The 25,030-nt window shown below is 38.1% G+C and overlaps 1 protein-coding gene and 1 non-coding gene across 6 annotated transcripts in view; one reads left to right on the forward strand and one right to left on the reverse strand.

Moving 5' to 3' along the window:
* PRKDC (protein kinase, DNA-activated, catalytic subunit) overlaps positions 1-25,030 on the reverse strand; it is a 243,275-nt gene that overhangs the window by 157,622 nt on the left and 60,623 nt on the right. For all 5 annotated transcript variants that reach the window (XM_035011118.1, XM_035011120.1, XM_035011117.1 and 2 more), the window contains 9 exons: positions 19,154-19,248; positions 17,567-17,666; positions 15,891-16,024; positions 11,209-11,463; positions 7,124-7,347; positions 6,218-6,429; positions 5,696-5,828; positions 5,100-5,258; positions 4,048-4,251 (listed from right to left, as the gene is read on the reverse strand). In XM_035011118.1, coding sequence (XP_034867009.1) covers positions 4,048-4,251; positions 5,100-5,258; positions 5,696-5,828; positions 6,218-6,429; positions 7,124-7,347; positions 11,209-11,463; positions 15,891-16,024; positions 17,567-17,666; positions 19,154-19,248 — 1,516 coding nt within the window. The remainder of the gene's footprint in view (positions 1-4,047; positions 4,252-5,099; positions 5,259-5,695; positions 5,829-6,217; positions 6,430-7,123; positions 7,348-11,208; positions 11,464-15,890; positions 16,025-17,566; positions 17,667-19,153; positions 19,249-25,030) is intronic.
* LOC118015472 lies at positions 3,862-4,013 on the forward strand. The gene has a single exon (XR_004680640.1). It is a non-coding gene; the product is annotated as a small nucleolar RNA SNORA62/SNORA6 family (small nucleolar RNA).

Below are 25,030 nucleotides of genomic sequence, written 5' to 3' on the forward strand. Positions count from 1 at the left end.
AAGAAGCCAAGAATATACAATGGAGAAAGGATAGTCTCTTCAATAAATGGTACTGGGAAAACCGGACAGCTACATGCAAAAGAATGAAACTTGAAATCTATTTTACACCATACATAAAAATCAACTCAAAATGTATTAAAGACTTGAACTTAAGACCTGAAGCCATAAAATTCCTTAAGGGATAAGCTCCTTGACATTGGTCTTAGCAATGATTGTTTTTTTGGATTTCACACCAAAAGCAAAGGCTACAATAGTAAAAATAAACAAGTGGAACTACATCAAACTAAAAAGTTTCTGCACAGCAAAAGAAATCACCAACAAAATGAAAAGGCAAGCTATAAAATGGCAGAAAATATCTGTAAATCTTGTATCTGATAAGGGGTTAATATCCAAAATATATGAAGGACTCATACAACTCAACAGCAAAAAAAATCAATCTAATTTAAAAATGGGCAGAGGAACTGAATAGACATTTTTCCAAAGAAGACAGGTAGTCAAAAGGTACATGAAAAGATACATGAAAATGCTCAACATCACTAATCATCAGGAATATGCAAATCAAAACCATAGTGAGGTATCATCTCATACCTGTAAGAACAACTAGCATCAAAAAGACAAAAGTGTTGGTGAGGATGTGAAGAAAAGGGCACTCTTGTGCACTGCTAGTGGGAGTGTAAACTGGTGCAGCCACTATGGAATACAGTGTGGCAGTCCTTCCAAAAATTAAAAACAGAAGTACCATATGGTCCGGCAATTCCACTTCTGGGTATTTATCTGAAGAAAAGGAGATCACTATCTAAAAAATATATCTGCATCCCCATGTTCATTGCAACATTATATACAATAGCCAAAGACATGGAAACAAACTAAGTGTCCATCAGCAGATGAATAAAGAAGATGTGGTATATACATATACAATGAAGTTTTTTCAGCCATTATAAAGAAGAAAATTCTGCCAATTGTCACAACATAGATTTGACCCTGACAACATTATGCTAAGTGAAATGGATCCTACAGAGAAAGTTAAATACTGTGTATCATTTATACATGGAATCTAAAAAATCAAACTCATAGGGAACAGACTGGTGCTTGCTAGAGGCAGGGGATGTGAAGTTGGGCAAAATGAATGAAAGTGGTCAAAGGTACAACTTCCAGTTATAAGATAATTAAGTTCTGGAGATGTAATGTACAGCATGGTGACTGAAGTTAACAATCTGTATCACATATCCGAAAAATGCTGATGTGCTTAAAAGTTCTCATTGTATGGAAAAAATTTTATCAATATAAGGTGATGAACATTAAACTTATCACAGTAATCATTCTGTATGATTATCAAATTTGATTAAATCAAATCAGCATGTTGTACACCTAAAACTTACAAAATGTTATATATCAATTATATCTCCATAAATTTGGAAAAAAGAAAAAGAATATTCATTCATGTGAATGGTTATAAAATAAACAAAATCAGTAGTTTTCTGATTACCACATCCTTGAAAAGAAAATAAAAAGGTGGGGAGCCTGGGTAGCTCGGTCAGTTAAGAGTCTGACTCTTGATTTCAGCTCAGGTCATGATCTCAGGTTCATGAGACTGAGCCCTGTGTCAGGCTCCATGCTCAGCCAGGGAGTCTGCTTCTCTCTCTCTCTCTCTCTCTCTCTCCCCCACCCCCTTTGGCCCTCCCCCACTCATTTTCTCTCTCTCTCTTTCAAATAAATAAATCTTTCCAAAAAAAAAATATAAAGGGAAAATGTTCCATTTACATTTACAACTGAATAGCATCCAATATCTAGAAATGTTCTTAAGAAATGTGCAGTAACTAGATGAATAAAATGATAGCATTCTACATGATAGTATGACAAAAAAAATTTGAGAATATGAGTAAAGGGTTGAATAAATGGAAATATGTACCTTAGAAGAAGTAGGCTTATGTTTAAAAAGGTCAATTTGGTTTAAATTTACTCAGTATTCGGTGTATTATCACTTAAAATCCCTACCATGTTGTGGAAAGGGTGATAACCCAAAAAAACAATTCTAAATTTCACTTTCAAGAATATGCAAGTGTGCTCTTTGCATTATTTATATTTGTTAAAAAAAGAACCTATGAAAGTAACAGAAGAAAAGATGGGCAGATTTTAGACCGATAATACTGGGGTGAAGAAGGCCTTTCTAAGTATGACACGGAAGATAGGAATGATAGAAAAGAAGATTAATAAATTTAACTATAATAAATATTTCTGTATAGAATAAACACTCTAAGTGAGATTGAAAGACAAATGGCCAATAGAAAAAAGTACTTTCTGCATACATGACAGAGGTCTACTATCCTTAATATACAAAAATCTCTTAAAAATTAATAAGAAGTTTCACCCCAAAAGAAAAATGGGCAAAATACAAAAATACAGCACACACCAGAAATATTTTGGTTGTTCAAAAATACTAGTGGGAGACTAAGGTCAGAAGAGTGGGAGAAGTGACATTAAACTTGAGAGATCAAAGTACAAAACAAGAGTTCTCACTTATGGAATAATAAAATGTTTTTTATATAGTGTGACGTATTTCAAACTCTATGTCATTGCTCAAAGAAATACTGGTGTTTATATACAGAACATGACTCTTATCTTTATAGGTCTTTCAATTAAAAAGAAAAAAATTTAAAGAAAAGGTATCTTACACTCAACTCTGCCTAGAGTGCCCCAGTGCAGAGATACTTATCCCTTCCAGAGATGTGGCTGCCCCCAGTGTCCTCAAGTGCAGAAGGATCAGTTCCTTGAGTTCCTAACATTCACACAGTCCTCCTCTTTTCAGCCTCTCCTTCACATCCTGCTTCCGGTACTCTGGAGGCCTGGGACTCCATCACCAGACCCCAGAAAGTCTGGGTTCTGCAGCACAAATCAGCTGCCCATCCCCCACCACTATGTTACACTGCAGTTTTCTTGGACTCTAAAGTCTGTTATAACTTGTCTTTTTGCTTTCTAGCTTCCAAAATGCTGTCACTCTTGTCTTTCCTCCTTTAATGTGTCTTTAAAAACAAAAAGAAAACGAAAAAGACCCATTTCTGTCACTTTAGCGGGAACCGAAGAGAAAGTAGAGTAAATATGTATGGTTTTTATCCATTACCTTCACCAGAAGTCTGAACAGCTTCAGAGATCATAATGTTCTATTTCCTGGGTGTCACGGGTCTACTAAAAGTTCATTTCTAACTTTAAATACAAAAACCTAGTACAACCTGCCACAAAATACTCCCCTACGACAGACAACAAGCACTGTTTGGAATAAAAGCTTAACTCAGTAGGAAATTATGCATTCTCCCTTAAAATGGTCATTCCCAATAGTTCCCAGCTCCTGACCATCTACAGACTGGGTTAAATTTCAAAATTTTACAAGTTTAGCAAACCAAAGTCAACTATGTATTAAATACTGAGATCCAAGGTTCAACGTGAGGGGGCAAAGTGGGCTACAGCAGGAGCACACAGGAAATAATGACTCTCTGTACCAACCTGTGAAAGGACCATGACTACAGAAAGCACCGGAGTGCACAAAACCAGCTGGCAGCTGGTGCAAAAACAAAGGCAGGCTCAGGCCTCATGACAGGCTTATGAGATCCAAAACCACTTCTTCACAAAAGTTTATACTACATAGCTGTGCCTTGTAATATTCGGCCTAGAGATTCTGAGGGAGTGAGAGATTAAAAAAAATAATCACTGTTTCAATGTCCACTTAACATTATTAAATGTTCATTAAAGCTGGGTTTTCTTTCCTTTGATTTTGTTTTCAAACATTGGCAAGAGCTTTAAACCTTCCGGGAAGAGAAACTGTTTTGTTTAGACATTTTTCAAGAATATGGCAATCTTTTTATAGGCATTATATAAGAAAACATATTTCACTTAAGTAAAAATTTCACAATGAACTCACAAGTGTAGGTAGTGTATGACGTGGGGGGCAAATCTCTGGCTAACACCACAAGGGTCTCTGGCCCAATGAGTGGAGTCTGATGGTAATTCTTGCTACAAGTAAAAAAAAAGTAAAAATAAAAAAAAATTCATTACCATTTTGGGATTATCCACAGATGATTTCATGAGCTCCAATACAGCAAGATCTAGATTTTTCAATAATTCAGTGTTGATTGTCTCTGAGAACAAGCTATAAAAATACTCTCCGTGAGAGAAGCTGACCATGTTTCTCTGGGACACTCCTGGGGCTGGCTTAGACAACATTGCTGTGTCCAGGAGAAGATTCACAAGGTGCTCACACTGAAAAAGCAAGGAAAGGTACAATGACAGGAGTATGTATTTTACCCATTAGAGAAAGACTCCTGGGAAGCTGCTACCTTTGGAAGTGGAAAATCACACAGTAAGGTCTAAAGAGAACCTGGTATTTGAAGGCCTGGGTTCAAGTTTGAATTGTATACATTTCAACAAGCTTGCATTTTCTAGGTTTCATTTTGGGAAAGAAATCTTCCTTGACTCATGTTTCTCCCAAATTTCCAGAAAATCTTGTTGTTGTTGCTCTTGAGGGGAGAGGCTAGTAAGGGCATTTTTAGACCATTTAAACACGTGATTTGTTTATATTAAGTGAACAAATGGGCAAAGAAGAGCTTTCTGCTACAGGAAAGGGAAGACAGGTAGAAGGAATGAACACAAAGGACTGGCTAGCAGATCTCAGCTACAGCAGAGACTGTGTGAGACCAGCCCTGAACAGTTTGAAAATCCATGAAGATATCTTTCTGTGGTGCCTCTGGAATTATCCTCCAGGGGTGCTCCCAAATCAGCCATCTGAAAATCACAAAGGATAGGGGAAGAGGAAGCCACTGTGTCAACACAGTTCAGCTTTATATTCACAAAATGTTCTCTGCCTTATAAAGTCTTTTTGGAAACAAAGTGCAATAGACAAAACCCCAATTTAAGAAGAATATTGTCCTATTTCTTTTATTAAAAAAAAACCTTTTAGAAAGGAAGTCAGATCATATAAATCTATTAAAGTACTTGCTTAGCTAAGAACTTACTAAATTCCAGCTAAATTCTTGTTTTTAGGAACACACTGTAAGTGAACTATATATTTACATCATTAGGATAGCATAGCATGTAGCTGCTGTTCCTACCAGTCCTCCAAAAGCAAAGGCCAACTCCAGAAGTCCACTGGCTAATCGCTTACAACTGGGGTCTAGTGAAGGAAAATACTCTCGTTCATCTCCAGGTGCAATGCTTTTATAAACCAGGGAAAGAAGTTCTGTGCCAACAGAATGATGCTGATCTGCAGACTAAAATAAAGTCAACACTGAAACATCCAGCAATAAGATATTTTATAGAAACACAATTTCAAACCTTTCATGAATTAAAAAAAATCCGTGTTCATTAACACTGATTGCATTCTAATTGTCAGGAAAATCTTCACTCAACTTTGCTTTCTATGCTATATTTTTTCATTTATATTGCCTACCCACAAAGGCACGATAGCAGTTCGTCCCTAAAGTTCTTCAAAAGCCTGTTGGAAATATAAATGTCCTTCATTTTATTTTATATTTATAAATTTTTATATTTATATTCTAAGTTAACACATGTCTGGCACAAGTAATTCTATAACACCCACTTCAGCATATTCCATACATAAAGGATGTTTAAAACATATATATAAATAAATGGACTAATTAGCTTAATAAAGCTAAGAGAAATGTAAAAACAGATTGGCTGTGGTTACCTGAGATGGTAATACAACATGCAAAAAACCAGCCTTGTGAAGTTGTCTACAAGCTGACACGACAGACGCCAGCTTGGCCCTATCCACATACGCATCAGGGCCATACAGGTCAACAGCACAGAGCTCCTCAATGCTGCCATGTAAGAAAAACAAAAAGAAACAAGAGGAGTATTAATCTCACTAAACTAGCAGGATACACTGAAAAACTATGTGTGTTCTGTTATACATGTGTTTACTGATTACTTGACACTCAAATTCATTACATGACCCTGGAAAGCAAACATGGGTTAACAATGAACACAGGGCCCATGAGCTAATCCAACCGTGGAAATCAACATGGGGCTAAGCCACATCAGAGGCTTGCTTACCATAAGGTACAGGGAAAGCATGAAAATCAAACAACTGATGAGATCCTTTACTTTAGGAAATGGGGCTATAGCAGAAACACACACAGCTGCCAAAGTATGTTACAACCTTAAATTCCAACACAACACTGATCCCAAGCATGATCTGAATGCCCACCTCTGTGCTGTTATTTTTTCCTTGAGGTACATCTCAAGGGTGTCTTTGTATGGGGACTTCTTTAGTGCTTTCATCAGGCTTACACAAACATCAGGAAGATGATTCATAACTAGGACATCACCAATATTGAAACCTATGCTCGAGGGCTCACATAGGGTTTTCACCAAGAGTTTCATAAGGTTTTTGTTATTACATAAATCCTTCTCAAGGAGCTGTAAAAGATGATTTGGGGGAAAAAAAAAAAAAAAAAAAAAACCACATCCATTAGTCAGCACTTAAATTTTCACTAGTGTAAGGTCCATGAAGCTGGGAATTTTTGCCGGCTAGGGCAGGAGTTGGCAAACTTTCTCTGTAAAGGGTTGGAAAATAAATATTTTAGGCTTTGTGGGCCCTATGGTCTCTGCTGCAGCTGCTGAACTAACTGCCATTATAATGTGAAAGCAGCCACAGACAATACATGGACAAATGGGCTTAGACAAGTTCCAATGAAACCTTCCTTACAATAGCAGGCAGCAGGTGGGATTTGGCCTGTGGACCATAGTTTTATGGCCCCGGGTTTAGAGTAGACACTTAGTATGTATTAAATGGATACACCGACTGGACTTTGTTTATATAATAAGCCTCACAGACATTTACAAATATTTGTTAATGCATGTTTCCTAACGCAAACGTTTGATCATAGCATAAAATGCAATATCCAATAAAACATTTAGAAAAACTATTTTGTATTTTATTCACACAATAAGAATCTGATGTACATGAAGAATTTTATTACTTTCAAAAACACATAACTCCTATAGCAATGGAAAGTTCTAAGAAAACCAAAACCACTTTTAATAGGTACTAGAAAATATTTTTCCAGTGCCAAGTACTGACCTCAAACTAAGAGCACCAGGAGTGACCTACCTTCCAGCCTTCTGGGGAGATGCTGAGCAGCGTTGTGGTAAATTCCATAATCCGGACCACAATTGTGCATTTGCTGTAATTATATCTTTCTCCCTCTTGCGGGCTGGGTCTGTGACCTGTTGCCCCAGTGCCAAAGCACTTTTCTGCTGCCATAATATCATGCATAGCAATGTTTTCTAAAAAGAAAGCCACCGCTTTCCAAAGTGAAGACTGTGTTTCAGTACCTAAAAAAAATTATACTGAATTATTAACATATGCTTTCTTCTAACTCCACTATGATTAATGTAAATAGGCATGATATACTTTTAGTCAAAATTCAAAAAAGCTTTAAAAAATATGCACACCAATTTCTATCAAATGTTAAAAAAGCTCATATGCTTTGATCCAGCATTGAAATTTTATCCAAATGAAATAATGGCAGAATTGTAAAGATGTGTTTATATGGATGTTCATTTTAGCTTTGTTTTTAATAATGAAGAAACAGAAACAACTGAAATGTCCTTCAAAGAGGCAACAGAGAAACAAATTCTGGCAGTGGTCTTTTTATGGAAACAATTGCATCAACTCCCAAAGAGACTTTTTCATAAAACTCACATGTCTAAAAACACAAAGGTACTGGTTCTCTGTCCCCCCATCCCTACTTCTTTCATGATTACCCCAGTCTTGCTTATGGAAGAAAGACAAAACAACTTTCTCCTCTACTTAGTCTTACTGTAGTTTTGTACCAGAGAGTCAAGACCTCCCAAACAAAGGGACAGTCTTAAAAAGCGGTATACATGTTGAAAGAGTAAAGGTAATGACTGAGTAAGTAATGCTTTTATAGAGGTGCCTGGGTGGCTCAGTAGGTTAAGCGTCTGCCTTCGGCTCAGGTCATGATCCCAGAGTCCTGGGATCGAGCCCCATATCAGGCTGCCTGCTTAGCAAGCAGTCTGCTCCTCCCTCTCCCTCTGTTCCTCCTCCCGCTCATGCTCTCTCTCTCAAATAAATAAATATCTAAAAGAAAAAAAAAAAGAAATGCTTTTGTAAGTCTGAGGGTTTCTAATTCTTTGTTTCCATAAAATTTAAGTTCATCAAATTGCCAACTCGACAGAGCATTAAAAATAATTTTGATGACAGATCACTATGTATTCAAAGAAATGAGAGAAAAATATTAAGAATTTCATTTTCAAACACCAAATATCCTTGAATCCAACAGACCAGGGGCTGTATGACACATTCCAATCACAGATATGCTAAATGTGGAAAAAAATGAGCATTTTAGCAAGTTCATTTAGCACCACTCAAATATGGCACTTGTTTATGTGAAAAAGTTATTTTTTAGTAAAATCTATACAAAACAAAAATAGAATTCTAACCATATAATTTTACTTTTTATATGTAATAATTATTCAACAAAATTTTTACTATGCTTATTTCGTTACAGTGGTAATAAACATAAAGTGCCCTAATAACAAATGCAATGATAATGCAACACAGAAGAAACCTGTAACATGTAGACCATTTTGTTGCAAAGACAAAGAGTTATGAGTAAAAACATAAGCATAAAAACACAGAAGACTTAGAATAAAAAAAATGTTAAGGGTATAGAATGGTAAGAATAATTCAGGAACTTTGCAAAATTTCCAGTAAAGGAACTGTTAAGGCTGTTGATGTTAAATAAAAAAACCTCTACAGTACTTAGGCTCCACTGAATACATTTTTTAAATAATGCTAACAGTTTTATGTTAAAATACCCACATTTATGATACACCAGAAATTACAACTGAAAGCAACGGGGAATTTTTTGTCAAGTTTGAAAGAAGGTACATTGTTTTTAATGTTCCCCACTCCTCACAAGGTAAATGAATAAAACAGTTTGAAGACTGCTTAATTGTGACACATTCACTTAATTTAGTAATATGTGCTCATTTAAATTAGCTCAAGGTATATTTACTGACCTAAAAAGACATCCAATAGGTTAAGTTTCTCTTTAAAAGTTAAGTTTCTTTTTAAAAAGCAAATTACAGTAAAGCATGCAATAATTGCATTAAGTTATAAAATAAAAATTAAAATATATATTATATGTATAGAAAAAGTTTAGAAAAGTAAAGACTATACTGTCTTAGTGTTTGTCACTAGGTAATGCAATTAGGGGAGAGGGGCTGACATATTTCCTATGCTTTTTTTCCTTGTTGAAATTTTCAAAATGAGGGGCGCCTGGGTGGCTCAGTCATTAAGCGTCTGCCTTCAGCTCAGGTCATGATCTCAGGGTCCTGGGATCAAGCCCTGCATCAGGCTCCCCGCTCCGCGAGAGGCCTGCTTCTCCCTCTCCCACTCCTCCTGCTTGTGCTCCCTCTCTCGCTGTATCTCTCTCTGTCAAATAAATAAAATCTTAAAAAAAAAAAAAAAAAGAAAATTTCAAAATGATATAGATCTCTTAAAACAACAAATTTAAGGTACTGTTTGTAAGTGAACAGCTATACTATTGCTGTTTTTAAAGTTTCAGAACTTATCTGACCTATCCTTCTAAAATCCCATACTAGAATCATGCAGAATCCCATGCTAGAGAGTCAGATCTCAAAAGCATAGAATCTGTTTCCCTGAACCCCAGCATGTGTGTACGCACCCAAATTTCACACTCCCCACCATGTCTGGCTCCGACTTCCTCAAGCTAGAAGGAAGACAAGACAGCCTGGTTCTTTCTCCCAAATTCCTGAAATACAGACTTCAGCTCTGACAGAATTAGAGATTTGTAGTTCCTTTAGTCAGCCACCACCAGAATGGATGCTCTGTCTACACTGAAAATCATTTAAATAACAGGACATGTCTGAGTGGTAAGTTGGATGTTCAGCCCATGAGAGAGGATTTAGGTGAAACCCCTGAAGACTAAAATAGTTTGCTCAGAGAACCTCGAAGCCCAGAGCAACTTACCTCTCAGCTATGTTCTGCTCCCGGGTACTCTATTCTGGGAGAGACCCACCTCCCAGGAGCCATCTCCCGCCTTCTGAGGTCCCATTTAGGTCACTAGAAGGATGGAGCCTCCCATCTCCTTCTTCCCAGCAAGGGCTAAGGAGCACACAAAACACTCCACCCTGCATTCTATCCTCTGTAAACAACACTATTATCATCATGCTACAATAAAAACACTAAGGAATAGGAAAATGTAAGAAAAATAAAGACATGCTACTCAAAAACCATGGAATAAGATCACAGAGCCTCATGTCAGGAAGAATTCATTTATTTCATAAACATTTAAGGATTTATTTATTTATTTGAGAGAGGGAGAGAGAGATAGAGAACATTAGCAGGAGGGGCAGAGGATGTGAAGCGGACTCAGTGCTGAGCATGGAGCCCAATGTAGGGCTCGATCTCAGGACTGTGAGATCAGACCTGAGCCAAAGCCAAGAGTCAGCTGCTTAACCGACTGCACCATCCAAGTGCCCCCATAAACATTTTTTTTTTAAGATTTTATTCTTTTAAGTAATCTCTACACCCCAACGTGGGGCTGGAACTTACAACCCTGAGATCAAGAGTTGCATGCTCCGGGTGCCTGAGTGACTCAGTTAAGCTTCCAACTCCTGATTTTGTTCTTAGGGTCATGAGATCAAGCCCTGCATCCAGCTCCACACTGAGCGTGGAGCCTACTTAAGATTCTTTCTCTCCCTCCCTCCGCCTCTCTCTCTGCTTCTCTACCCCTCCCCACCCTGCTTGCACACTCTCTCTAAAAAAAAGAAAAAAAAAGAATTGCATGCTCTATCAACTGGGCCAGCCAGACACCCAGGAAGAACTCTTTTAATGTGTTATGTGCAAATGAAAACCTCAAAAGGTTATTTGATAAAAGGATCATCAAGAACCTGTAAACAGGGCACAGAAGTACAGACTGGGCAGGTTTCTGTAGCCTCAGTGCTGTCATATACACCAGAACCCTGCCCTCACTGTGAGCTTCAAGAATGCAAGTACTAAATTAATGCTCCCTGCTATCGCCTTTGTTTCTGGGATTCTGAGACAGTGGTGCCTGTCTAGTCAAACACCCCATTGCTCTTTTGCGCAGAATGACTCCAGGTAGAACTGGGCCACAGTTAACTGGGGGTGTAGGTTTTACCTACCCAGGATCTCAGATGCTTCAAGGGTTTTCTCTTCAATGAATGTGTTGTAGCACTCCAGAGCCGCCAGAAGCATGTCCATCCACTGCAGGGCAGCTCTCAGGCTGAACGACCCTTGCAGATGGAAGAGGGTGGGCTGAGCAAGGATGCCTGACAGCCGATCACAGTCTCCTCCTCCCCCCTCAAATATGTTTATGAGAAAGGAAGTATCTTTGTTCTTGAGAATATCCTTCAGCCATAAAGAAGGGGATGTATTGCCTTAAAAAAGAAACAAGATTAAAACACACATATAAATAACTTTCACATAATTAAAATTAATCTAATCATGGTACCTAATTAAAAGTAACATCCCCCAATAATAAAAAATAAGAATTAAAAGTCTGATATGTTAACAAACATATTCAGACCAGAACAAGACCGGCAATATCACAGTATTTCAAATATAGTTTCCATAAAAGTCCCATATAAAGTACCTACCAGAGCAATACAATTTCAGAATGATAAGGGATAATCTTTTTTTTTTTAACTATAGCAATCACAACTTGTTTCACTGTAATTACTGCCAAGAAGGTATTTCCACCAAAGCCATCCTCTTCAGTTACTTTAAACATTATAAAAATGGTTGGATACCATTTGAACAGTTATAAACATCATATCCTTTCCCTTGCCTTTTTTCTTGACAATTGTTATCCCTTTTTTTCAGGACTAATTTAAAGGATGAACACAAAAAGAGCACTGTGACTCTCAAGTTCCTATTCTACTTCCGGTTATGTGGCCCTGGCCTCTCTCATGTCCCGGTTTCCTCATCTGTAAATGAGAATCCTAACAGTATCTACCTCTGAGGTTCCTACAAAGAGTAAATGAATTGAAGTAGTTAATACTTGAAATAGTGCTTAGAATAGCATCTATCACTCAGTTAAATGCAGTTTTTATTAAATAAGAGTTGAATTATGTTTTAATTTTATTTATTTTTTAAGATTTTATTTATTTATCAGAGAGAGAGAGACAGAGGCAGGCAGAGGGAGAAGCAGGCTCCTTGCTCAGCAAGGAGCTCGATGTGGAACTCGATCCCAGGACCCTGGGATCATGACCTGAGCTGAAGGCAGACGCTTAACTGACTGAGCCACCCAGGCGTCCCTATTTTATTTATTTTTTAAAGATTTTATTTGACAGAGAGAGAGAGGGAGGGAGGGTGCACACACAAGCAGGGGGAACAGCAGAGGGAGAGAGAGGAGCAGGGTCCCCGCTGAGCAGGGAGCCCAATGCGGGGCTTAATCCCAGGACCCTGGGATCAATGACCTGAGCCAAAGGCAGACACTCAACTGACTGAGACACCTAGGTGCCCCGAATTAACTGCTTTTTAAAAGCATTTTTTCCTTTAGGTATTAATCATTTTCTAAACTAAAGAAAAAACATTAAATTTTATTTTGTATGCTCTGAAATCAGTGACGCTCAAAAGGTCAAATCATCCTGATTCTAATGAAGTTAGAAAAGAATTCAAAACACTAATGTATTTCTGATGTAGTAAAAAGAAGTAGTTTTCCTATTGTGTTAAAATATACCTATCACCGCTATAGAAGTAAAAGATTTAATATCATGTTTTCAGGTTTGTTTTAGGGAGAACTATTAAACATTCCATTATTTTCACTAAATATTGAAAAATAAAATAATATAATGAGTAAAAATAATATTTAAGTTCTATATCAAATACTAGCTAAGAGTCATAGAAAAGAAAGGACAGAAAGGACAGAGAGAGACAGGTGTAGAGAAAGAAGAGGATAAGGGAATATGAGGACCAAGAGACGGGCCTGGGAAAGCACATCTGGACTGCCGGGAACCTTCCCAAATCCCTGCCTCCTACTACGGCTGCTGTCACCCTGGCTTTCTGTCCAACATGAGTCTCAGCAGTCAGAAGCCCCTGACACATGTCGTAGGGACATGTCTGTATACTTGTCATTATGGCCCACTGATCTAGGTGTTGCCCAGCAGCCCTGACAACAGCGTACTCTTTTAGGACACAGGATTTCTGATCTAAAAAGACACCTAACACTGACCCTTAAAAACCACTGGGGGTGGGGCACCTGGTTGGCTCAGTTGGTTAAGCATCTGACTCTTGATTTTAGCACAGGTCATGATCTCAGGGTTGTAGGATCAATTGAGCCCCCTGTTGGGCTCCACGATGGGTGTAGAGCCTGCTTGAAATTCTCTCTCCCTCCTCCGCTCCCCACCCTCTTAAAACACACACACACACACACAAACCACTGAAGGCAGCATTGTTTACAACGAAGATATAGAATCAGCCCAAGTGTCCATCGACTGATGAGTGGATAAGGAAGATGCAGTATAAATATTATTCAGCCATAAAAAAGAATGAAATCTTGCCACTTACAATGACATGGATGGAGCTTGAGAGCATTATGCTAGGCGAGTCAGAAAAAGACAAACATTGTGTGATTTCACTCAAAGGTGGAATTTAAGAAACAAACAAACAAAACAGGGGCTCCTGGGTGGCTCAGTCAGTTAAACGTCTGCCTTCTGCTCAGATCATGATCCTGGGGTCCTGGGATCGAGGCCCAAGTTGGGTTCCCTGCTCAGCAGGATCTGCTTCTCCCTCTGCCCCTACCCTGCTTGTGCCCTCTCAAATAAATAAGATCTTAAAAAACAAACAAACAAAAAAACCAAATGAACGTATGGGGGCAAAAAGAGGCAAACCAAGGAACAGACTCTTAACTATAAAGAACAAACTGATGGTTAAAGGATCATTTAACTGGTGGTGGGGCTTAAGAGTGTACTTGACATGATGAGCACCAGGTAATATATAGAATTATTGAATTACTATACTGTATACCTGAAACTAGTATGATACTGTATGTTAACTAACTGGAATTAAAATAAAAACTTAAGGGAAAAAAACTACTGGGGGGAAAACAGAGAGAGAATGGTGGATGCAACATTGGAGGGCACAGAGGAGCATAAGTGAAGGAATGTTCATTCCTTTTATACAAAATATATATTGGCAGCAGGGCAAGGTTCATCTACTACTTGGTATCCTTTGTGTAACAGAAACAATTCTGAGAAGCAGAGTTCTACTTATTTCATTGAAAATACGTGAGGTCTCTATTGTAGGCAACTGAGAAGAACAATAGAAATGTCTAGGATCAGTCAAGCTGACAACACTAGAAATTGTGTGGGCTGAGGGAGAGTCAGAGATCTGCCTGGGAGGGAGGTAAGGTCTGCCAACTAGCAGTTGCACCCATATAATATCTGGGCCAAAGTTTCATTTAAAAATAAGGAAAATATTGGGGCGCCTGGGTGGCTCAGTTGTTAAGCATGTGCCTTCGGCTTAGGTCATGATCCCAGGGTCCTGGGATCAAGCCCCGCATCAGGCTCCCTACTCCGTGGGAAGCCTGCTTCTCCCTCTCCCACTCCCTCTGTTTGTGTTCTCTGTCAAATAAATAAATAAAATCTTAAAAAAAATAAAAATAAAAATAAGGAAAACATGCCCCACCCTTCCACCCATCCAATCTTCATGGACTTTATAGGTGTATTGTAAGAATGACAACATATAAGACTAACTTTGTTAACTAAAAGCAATAAGCAAATATAAAATACTAGTGGTGTTTTTTAAACAATTCTCTACATTAAAAATCCAAATACACATTACCACTTTATATATATAATTATAGTAAATAAATATAGACAAATATTTATATACCAGAAAGTATATGTAGTACTAATACAACTGCAACATATGCTATATAAATCTATGGCATATATCATCATAATACATTCCATAATGTAATAAAATATAGAATAGAATCTTCTAAGTTTTAGAACTATACCAAGTAATTGTCACTTCTTCTTCCATGAGGAAAAAGCCCCAAAGTAGTACTCCACCCTATTTTCTAAAAAGAACTGGGTCTTCCTCATGTTTTATAGAGTACCATGACCTTTCTTATCCAGACACCATAGCACCTCTTGGTTCTGGACTCTTGCACAGTGCATTCCATAGGGGGAAGCCAGGGCCTCGGTCCCTCCTGAGGCACAGTTTCCCCACACCTACACTCCCAAACCTCGGTCTGGACTTAACTGGAGAAAACAGAATACATTTATTCCTGTACTAAAAAATTTAGTAATATTTCAAGTCTGTAAGTATTGTTTAATGGCTTAGTGCAATAATTATTAAAAAGCATGGGTTCATTGTTTTCCTTTAATATCACAATAATCTGAGATCATTCAGATTTAGCAGTTTAGCAATTTCTTATTAATCACATGGTGAAATAAAACAACTGCATTATTTCACTATTAACTGAATATCATGTTGACTGCACTGGTTATCCAACCCTTTTTCATTTCCTTTAAATGAGATTAAAAAAGCAAAAATGTAGTAGGATAAAAAAGATACTGGGAAATTCTAAATTTACTTCCTCTGTATCGTTTGACATCAAAATAGGATTTTTTTCTTTCCTTCTATAAATCTTTGATAAATGTACACCCCATAGTTTATCCTTTGTCATACAAATGATCTGTAATGATTACTGAATATACTTATCCTTTTATTAGGAATGTATTATTTGTTACACTCATCTATATAATGGAAAGGTTACATTTTAAATAAGTATACATCTCTTTTACTACTGGTAACAGCAAAACCTATAATTTATAGGACATAAAGATCACAATACCTGGCAATAAAGGAACAAATTTATAAAAGAGTTCTATGGATTTGTGTCGACATTCTGTTTGGGGCCTCCCACAGTGGGCTAACAGCCACTGGACCACATCCAGTAAACACAATGATGCCGCAGGTGGAAATCCTCTAAATGGAGATAAGACACTATATTTAATACACATGCCCCAACATTTAGCATTTAGCTAAGTGTTAGTACAGAAACCATAAACTCAATTTTGCCACACATGTAGAAACTTCATCAAAAGGCATTCAATTTATTTTTAATGTATTATCACTAGTATGCCATCAAAATGTCACAGGTTAAATATATTGGTCCTAAATGCTGTTTACCTTCATTTTTTGTTAACTCGAGGGAAAAGTTAAAAAGTATTTCTTAAAACAACAGTACCAATATTTTCATGTTTCCTTTTCAATGTACCTTAAAACAAAGGGGGATTTGAAATCTAAAGCAATGTTTCTCAAATTGTGGTCCCTGAGCCAGCTGCATCAATATTATCTGTAAAACTTGGCAGAAAATGCAAATTCTTGGCCCCACTCCAGACCTACTGAAAGATTCTGGGGGCAGGATGCAGCAACCTATGTTTGTTGTTGTTTTTTTTTTTTTTTAAGATTTCATTTATTTACTTGAGAGAGAAAATGAGATAGAGAGAGCATGAGAGGGGGGAGGGTAGAGGGAGAAGCAGACTCCCCGCCGAGCAGGGAGCCCGATGCGGGACTCGATCCCGGGACTCCAGGATCACGACCTCAGCTGAAGGCAGTCGCTTAACCAACTGAGCCACCCAGGCGCCCGCAACCTATGTTTTAACAAGACCTCCAGGTAATTCTGATGCATGTTTCAGTTTGAGAACCAATGATCTAGAGAGGTCAAAAGTTAACAATAGGATCTGAAGGGATCAATTTTAAAACAACAGAGAAAATATTAATGTCTAATTTACATGTGCCAATGCTTCTGCAGAGTGGTAGCAGCCAGCAGACTCCCTAGACACCCTGCACAGATCTGGAGGGGCTGATGCATGGCACACCCCATCCTTCTGGAGAATAAGACCTTGCTAGGATGGAATTAACAGTCAAGACTGGATACCACTGGTTAATAAGCCTGCCTTGGCTTTGGGTAGCTTCATTTCATAATTCTGTAATTCCATGGCTGTCAAAATGCTACTATTTCAATATTTCAGTTTTTATATTTCAAATTTACTCCATAATAGCTCATGCATTTTCTAGTCAAATAATTCCACACCAAATTTGTATTCAAAATTAGTGCAGGGCGCCTGGGTGGCTCAGTTGGTTAAGCGACTGCCTTCGGCTCAGGTCATGATCCTGGAGTCCCGGGATCGAGTCCCGCATCGGGCTCCCTGCTCGGCAGGGAGTCTGCTTCTCCCTCTGACCCTCCTCCCTCTCATGCTCTCTGTCTCTCATTATCTCTGTCTCAAAAAAAAAAAAAAAAAAAAAAATTAGTGCAGATAAAATGTGTTACAAATTTATACCTTAAACCAAGCATTTTCAAACACAAAGCTTTTTAGTGTCCTAGAAATTAACTCCTATTTCCACGCAGTCCTTGTTTAGAAAATTGATTCTTTATGCTTCCTCACATTCCTTCCAAATTCTTTTACTAACTGAGAATTAGTTTTATGTTGGAAAAAATAAAAAAGGGAAGCAATTAGCACCTACCGTGGCCTACGTCGCTTTTTTACTTTGTTTAAAGATACATACTTCTTTTCAATGATACGCCTTAGGTGATCAATGGCATCACAACATTGTTGAATTGTACCTGTTCTCGAGTATAAAAATATATTTCCAAAGGAGATAAATAGCTAATTATTATTAATAAAATAGCATTATAAGTTTATTGACCTAGTTTTTTAACTAAAAAGGTAATTTTACAATAGAGTTAATATTGTTTCATCCCTCAGAATGCAAATTTTAAATAAATGATTTATATTGTCCCAAAACAAAAACAAAACCCACATTTAAGATTGCAGGATAGTATAGTGCACATGCACAAACACACTCACAGCAATACTGCACCTAATGAGAAACTGCTCCACCAGTCCCCAGCCAGCCAAAGCACAGCCTCACATAATGGATTTGAGGTGGAAGAGACTCTATGGGTATTACAAAACTCACATACCAGGCCAGATCCTATTTACCTCAATTTAAGCCTATTATTTAAGGGGTATAAATTCCTTGACCTCCCCTTGTTCTTATGTAGGTTAAGCCATTCGATAGCTTGATAATATAGCCACTGGAGGAGAACCAAAGTAAATTAGTAAAACCATCCACAGACATCTCGGGTTATTCAGGAAAGGAGCCTTACAGAACTTGAGTTCTGTAACCAAGAAAAAGTTTTCTTTTTATGCTTTGAAAATATGGCAGTGATTTTTAAAAGTTAAGTTTCACTTGTTGAGAAAATTCACCTATATAAGCTGTTAAGATAAACAATTTTAAGCTCTTTGATGACAAGAGCTAAATTTTAAGCATTTTTACCCATAGCAGGCTATCAACATGAAGAGTAATAGAGCTCAACCTGTCTTTTGAAAAAACAAAATAAAATCTGGATAAGTGAAAGAGCATTCTGCCACACACAGCTATGTGACCTACATCAGTCGCTTGTGTTCTCTGGGTAAGATGTCTAAGAAGACTTCTAGCCCAGAAATTCCAGGATGTTCATAATACACGCTAGACAGAATTTCATTGTAAAGACTACCATTTATTACTCTCTTAGCTAATTTAAATCTATGTCTGACTTACTATTTTGTATTATTTCTTAATTATGGTCAAAACAGCTTTATCACAATCTTGTAATGAGATCTATTTTCCATGTTTCAAATTGTCATCAGTGAGACACTGGCCACATCTCAATGGTTATCATACCCAGCTTTCTTTACATGGTGCAATCGTACATTCTCACATTTCGTGTCATCACAGTAACTGGCTGGCTTCATTGGAGCTTCACAATAAAACTGTCCCACCTGCCCTGGGCAGGATCTCTGACCAGCCAGGGGTCAAGCCCAGTGGCCACCAAGGGCACTCCCTGGAAAATCTGTGGGCCTTAGAGGAGGCAGGCACTGAAGGGGCACCAGAGGGGCATATCTCATATCTCCCCTTCACACTTACCATTCTAAATGGGAGATGAAAGAAAAGAAACCACCACCTTATGAGAGAACTACTTGAGGCTTAACCCGAGTGGAAAAGCTCTTATAGATTTGTCAGGCAAACAGAACTGGTGTACAAACAAAAAGCTCAGATAAGACCTACCTAAGGATTTCTCATCTGTGTGTGCTAAGGCCAGACTTTCCAGATATGTAACCAATGCTTCAAACACAAACTGTTCTACCAAAGACTCTTCTTCCCTGTAAAATAAAGAATATTGAACCTCACCTAGGAAAACAATAAAGCAGGAGTGACAAGGGAAAAAAGTAATGTTATCAAAGAACACATAAATTAAACTTGTTTTAAAAAAAAATGGCTCAAATGTTTTGAAACATAAAGCAACCTAAAATACTTCTCAAAGAAAACTTCCTCAAGAGCAGACCAAAAAGTACATAAACCAAGAGACAACAGTGGCTTTTTCTGTGCACACAAGTACCCTTCCATCTGTAGAACTGCTCATAGCACATAAGCTCTGAACCACTGTTCTGAGCACACTTCCACACACCTCATTAAGCTTAATAGAAAAGGTCTCATACCACATCCACATTCTTTCAGAATAAAAGAATTTCAAGAGCTTTCACCCTATCCAAAAGTAAGTCAACACCAACAGTAAACGCTAAGCCTTTTACAAGCACATCAGGCACATGGAAGTAATTAATTCAATCAACAATGTCTGTGGACCATCATCTTATATAGAGTAAACTCATGGGTGGGTGAAGGGCAGAGGGCAGATCTCTCCCTCGAAAATCTGTTCCTTAATAACACAGGACAGCAAATGATTAAGTATAAAATGACAGGGCTAGGTACTAAGTCTCAGAGGAGTTCAGAGAATAGCACGAGTTGGAAGTTCTACTTGTGTGATGAAGTGCTGGGTCACTGCACAGCCCACGGGAAGGAGTGCATTCCTGGAACAAACAGAACTGGAGTGAGGTGCTGGAGGACGGAGAGCACTTAGAACAAGAATTACAAACTGATGCTTGGTTTGGCAGGAATACTGTCCCAGTTTCTTTTTTTTTTTCTTTTTTTTAAAGTTTGAATCCTAGGAGGGGCAGGGCCTGTCAGAGTTCCACAAGCTCCACATCTCCCCTAGTGTCACACACCCCGATCTGACACTGAAAATAAAGGACATTCCCCATAAATGTGTGGTATGGGCAAAGACATGGAGGCAAGATGAAAAACACAGGAGACAGCAAGCAAACTGGCAAAGCTACAAGAAAAGGTTCACTTGGAAGAGCAGTTTGTGATGAGATTGCAAAAGTTGGGGTGGGGGGGGTCTTGAAAGGCCAGGCTGAGCATAATAGTTTTTAGCTTATGTATCAACACCAACTAAAATAGGTAATTAGAGAAATGACATGACAAAATGATGCCCTAAAACTGTGCTTCCAAAGAAAGGTGTACAAAACAGTTCATTAGCATGCAGAAAGGAAAAAAGAGAACTTGTATCTATAGTATTCAACATGCAAGACCTCAAAAAATTTATCACTCATGCACCTTTTCTCAAAAAGCCACTTCGAATGTGATCCAACAAATCAATAGTATCCAAAAAGGAAGACAAGAGAGGAAAAGGAAACAAAAGATCAAACACAGGGAGGAAGTACAAAGGACATCCAAGAGGAGAGGCAAGGAGACCCAGACTTGACAGGTGAGCAAGGATCCAAAAAAGAGACTTGTTAAAGCTGTCTCCACCAAAACACCACCGTATGGATTTTTCAACCTATAAAGAAGAAAGCCTAAATTCCTCTTAATCTGGCCTACCACGATCAGGTAAAGTTCTTCTCCTGTCCATGTTCAATCTGGAGCAGCTGACAGTCCTCCTTTATCCCACAAGAGAATTCTGCTTTGACATGCTCCTGACACATGGGGGTGGACCAATGGGAACTGAGATGCAGAATTTAAAGGGCAGTCCACACTCCCAGACAGTATTTCTCCCAGATGTCAGTTGTAGTCTACTTCACACCATTCTGGAGAGCTCTGCTTCCCAAAACTAACATGAACCTTGTCACTCGAATTCCTTGGAATGCGCTTCTGTAATCTTTCATGGAAGCTGAAACCAGTCTCCACTGAACAGAATATCCCAGGATACTTCACCTAACAGCGAAAACACTGACTTTTACTGCTTTCCAAAATCCAAAAGTATATCATTTAGGGTATATACATACAAAATGAAACAAACACAAACAAGGGAATAAGTAATGTAAAGAAAGAATTAGTTCAGAGCAGAGGAAGGTCTGAAATACTGAAAATACTCCATTTCTTAACCGAGGGGGTGAGTATACAAAAACTTGTTTTATTATCATTCAAGAAACTTTACAGAGTTTTTTTTTTAACCTGAGGCGTACTTGACATATAACATTATATTAATTTCAGGAGTACAACATAACTCTGCATTTGTATATGTTACAATATGATCACCACAGTAAGTCTAGTTAACATGGATCACCATACAGTTACAAAATTTTTTTCCTTGTGATGTGAACATTTAAAATCAACTGTCCTAGCAACTTTTAAATATGCAATACAGTATTATTAACTATGGTCACCATACTGTACTGTATAGGCACACCTCAGAGATCTTACGAGTTTGGTTCCAGGTGACCAAAATAAAGCAATTATCTCAAAAAAGGGAGTGAAGTGAATTTTTTGGTTTCCCAGGGCATACAAAAGTTATGTTTACACTGTACTGTATATTAAGTGCACAACAGTATTATGTCTAAAAAATGTACATACCTTAATTAAAAATACTTTATTGCTAAAAAATGCTAACCATCTTCTGAGCTTTCAGCAAGTCACTATCATTTTGCTGGTGGAGGGTCTTGCCTCGATGTTGATGGCTGGTGTTGACTAATCAGGTTTGTGGCTGCTCAAGGTTGGGCGGCTGTGACAATTTCTTCAGATAAGGCAACAGAAGTTTGCTGCATAGATCAACTCTTCCTTCCAGACCCAATTTCTCTAAAGCATGTGATGCTATTTGGTAGCATGTCACCCACAGCAGAGTCTCTTTCAAAATGAAATCAATCCTCTCAAACCCTGCCACTGCTTTATCAACTAAGTTTATACAGTATTCTAAATCCTTTATCGTCATTTCAACAATCTTCACATAATCTTCAACACAAGTAGATCCCGTTTCAAGAAACCACTTTCTTTGCTCATCCATAAGAAGCAATTCCTCATCCATTAAAGTTTTGTCATGAGATTGCAGCAATTCAGTCACACCTTCAGGCTTCACTTCTGATTCTGGCTCTCTTGCTCTTTTCACCACATTTGCAGTTACTCCCTCCATCGAAGTCTTAAACCTTGACTTCAAAGTCATCCATGAGGTTAGAATCAACTTCTTCCAAACCGCTGTGAATGTTGATGTTTTGACCTCTTGCCATGAATCATGAATGTAATTAATGGCATTTAGAATGGTTAATGCTTTCCAGGTTTTCAATTTACTTTGCCAGATTCATCAAAGGAATTACTCTCTATGGCATCTATAGCGTTACGAAATGTATGTTTTAAATAATAAGACTTGAAAGTCAAAATTACTCTTTGATCCATTAACTGCAGAACAGATATTGTGTTAGCAGGCATGAAAACAAATAATCTCATGATATCTCTCCATCAGAGCTTTTGGGTGACCAGGTGCATTGTCACTGAGCAGTAATATTTTGAAAGGAATCTTTGTTTCTGAGCAATTCTCAACAGTGGGCTTCAAATATTCAGTAAACCAGGTTGTAAACAGATGGCTATCATCCAGGCTTTGTTGTTCCACTTAGAGAGTACAGGCAGAGTAAATTTAGCATAATTCTGAAGGGCCCTAGGATTTTCGGAATGGTAAATCAGAACTGGCTCTAACTTAGTCACCAGCTATATTAGCCTCTAACAGGAGAGTCAGCCTGTCCTTTGAAGCTCTGAAGCAAGGCACTGACTTCTCTCTAGCTATGAAAGTACTAGATGGATTATTCTTCCAGTAGAAGGCTGTTTCATCTACACTGAAAATCTGTTGCTTACTGTAGGCACCTTCATTAATTATCTTAGCTAGATCTTCTAGATAACCTGTTGCAGCTTCTATATCAACACCTGCTGCTTCATCCTGCACTTTAATGTTATGAAGACAGCTTCTTAAACCTCATGGATCCTCTGCTAGCTTCAGACTCTTCTTCTGCAGCTTCCTTACCTTCTCACTGCATAGAACTAAAGAGAGTTAGGGCCTTGCTCTGGATGAGGCTTTGGCTTAAGGGAGTTTTATGGCTGGTCTGATCTATCCAGACCACTACAACTTTCTTCATATCAGCAATAAGTCTGTTTCACATCCTTTTCATCCATGTGTTCACTGGAGTGTCAGCTTTATTTCCTTCAAGAACTTCTCCTTGGCATTCACTACTTGTCTAACTGGTGTAAGAGGCCTAGCTTTTGGCCTATCTCGACTTTTGATATGCCTTCTGAACTAAGCTTAATCATTTCTAGTTCCTGATTTAAATTGAGAGATGTGCAACTCTTCCTTTCACTTTAAAACTTAGAGGCCATTGTAGGGTTATTAATTGGCCTAATTTCAAAACTGTTGTGTCTCAGGGAATAGGGGGGCACGAGGAGAGGGAAAGAGATAGGGGAACAGCCAGTTGGTGGAGCAGTCAAAACACACACATTTATCAATTAAGGCCATTGTTTTATTTGGGAGCAGTTCATGGCACCCCAAAACAATTACAATAGTTATATCAAAGATCACCATCAGAGATCACCACACCAAATACAGGAATAATGAAAAAGTTTGAAATAATTTAAGAATTACCAAAACATGACTTAGAGATACAAAGTGAGTAAATGTTGGAAAAGTAGTGCCTACTCAAAGTCAATTTGTAAAAAATGCAGTATCTGTGAAGAGCAATAAAATGAAGCACAATAAGGGATGCTTGGTGGCTCAGACGGTTAAGCACCTGCCTTCGGCTCAGGTCATGATCCCAGAGTTCCGGTATCAAGTCCCGCATCGGGCTCCTTGCTCAGCAGGGAGTCTGCTTCTCCCTCTGCCCCCCCATCTTCTCTCGCTCACCCTCTCTCAAATAAATAAATAAAATCTTTTTTAAAAAATGAAGCACAATAAAATGAGGAATGTCTGTACATTCCTGACTTATTTATTTCATAATTGGAAGTTTGTACCTTTTGACCAGTCACCCATTTTGCCTACCTCTCTTCCCAGCCCGTGGCAACCACCAATCTCTCTCTTCTCTGTATCTTTGAATTTTGTCTTTTTTTTTTTTTTTTTAAGATTTCACAAATAAGTAAGACCATAGGTATTTGTCTTTCTCTGACTTATTTTACTTAACATAATGCCGTCAAGGTCCATCCATGTTTTCACAGATGGCATGATTTCATTTTTTTTCACAGCTGAATAATACTCCGTTGTATACATATACCACATTTTCTTTATCCATCCATCCACTGATGGACACATTCCATATCTTGGCTATTTTAAATAATGCTGCAATAATCGTGGGGGTGCATACATCTTTTTGAATGTTTCATTTCCTTTGGATAAATACCCAAAAGTGGAATTGTTGGATCATATGGTACTTCTATTTTTAATTATTAAGGAACCTCCATACTATTTTCCATAGTGGGTCTGTCAATTTGCATTCCTATCAGCAGTGCACAAGGGTTCCCCTTTTTCTACATCCTTGCCAACATTTGTCATTTCTTGTCTTTTTCATAGTAGCCATTCTAACAGGCATGAGGTGATATCTCCTTGTGGTTTTGATTTGCATTTCCCTGATGACTAGTGATATTGATCACCTTTTGTCACCTTTTCATTTTATTGATGGTTTCCTGTGCCATGCAGGAGCTTTTAGTTGATACAGTCCCACATATTTATTTTTGCTTTTGTTGCCTTTGCTTTTAGAGTTAGAACCAAAACATCATTGCCAAAACTGATGTCAAACAGCATACCACCTATGTTTTCTTCCAGGAATTTTATGGCTTCTCAGGTCTTACATTCAAGTCCTTAAT

This window comes from Mirounga leonina, unplaced genomic scaffold, assembly GCF_011800145.1.
Source record: "Mirounga leonina isolate KUSES-001 unplaced genomic scaffold, KU_Mleo_1.0 Mir_165, whole genome shotgun sequence".
NCBI lineage: Eukaryota > Metazoa > Chordata > Mammalia > Carnivora > Phocidae > Mirounga > Mirounga leonina.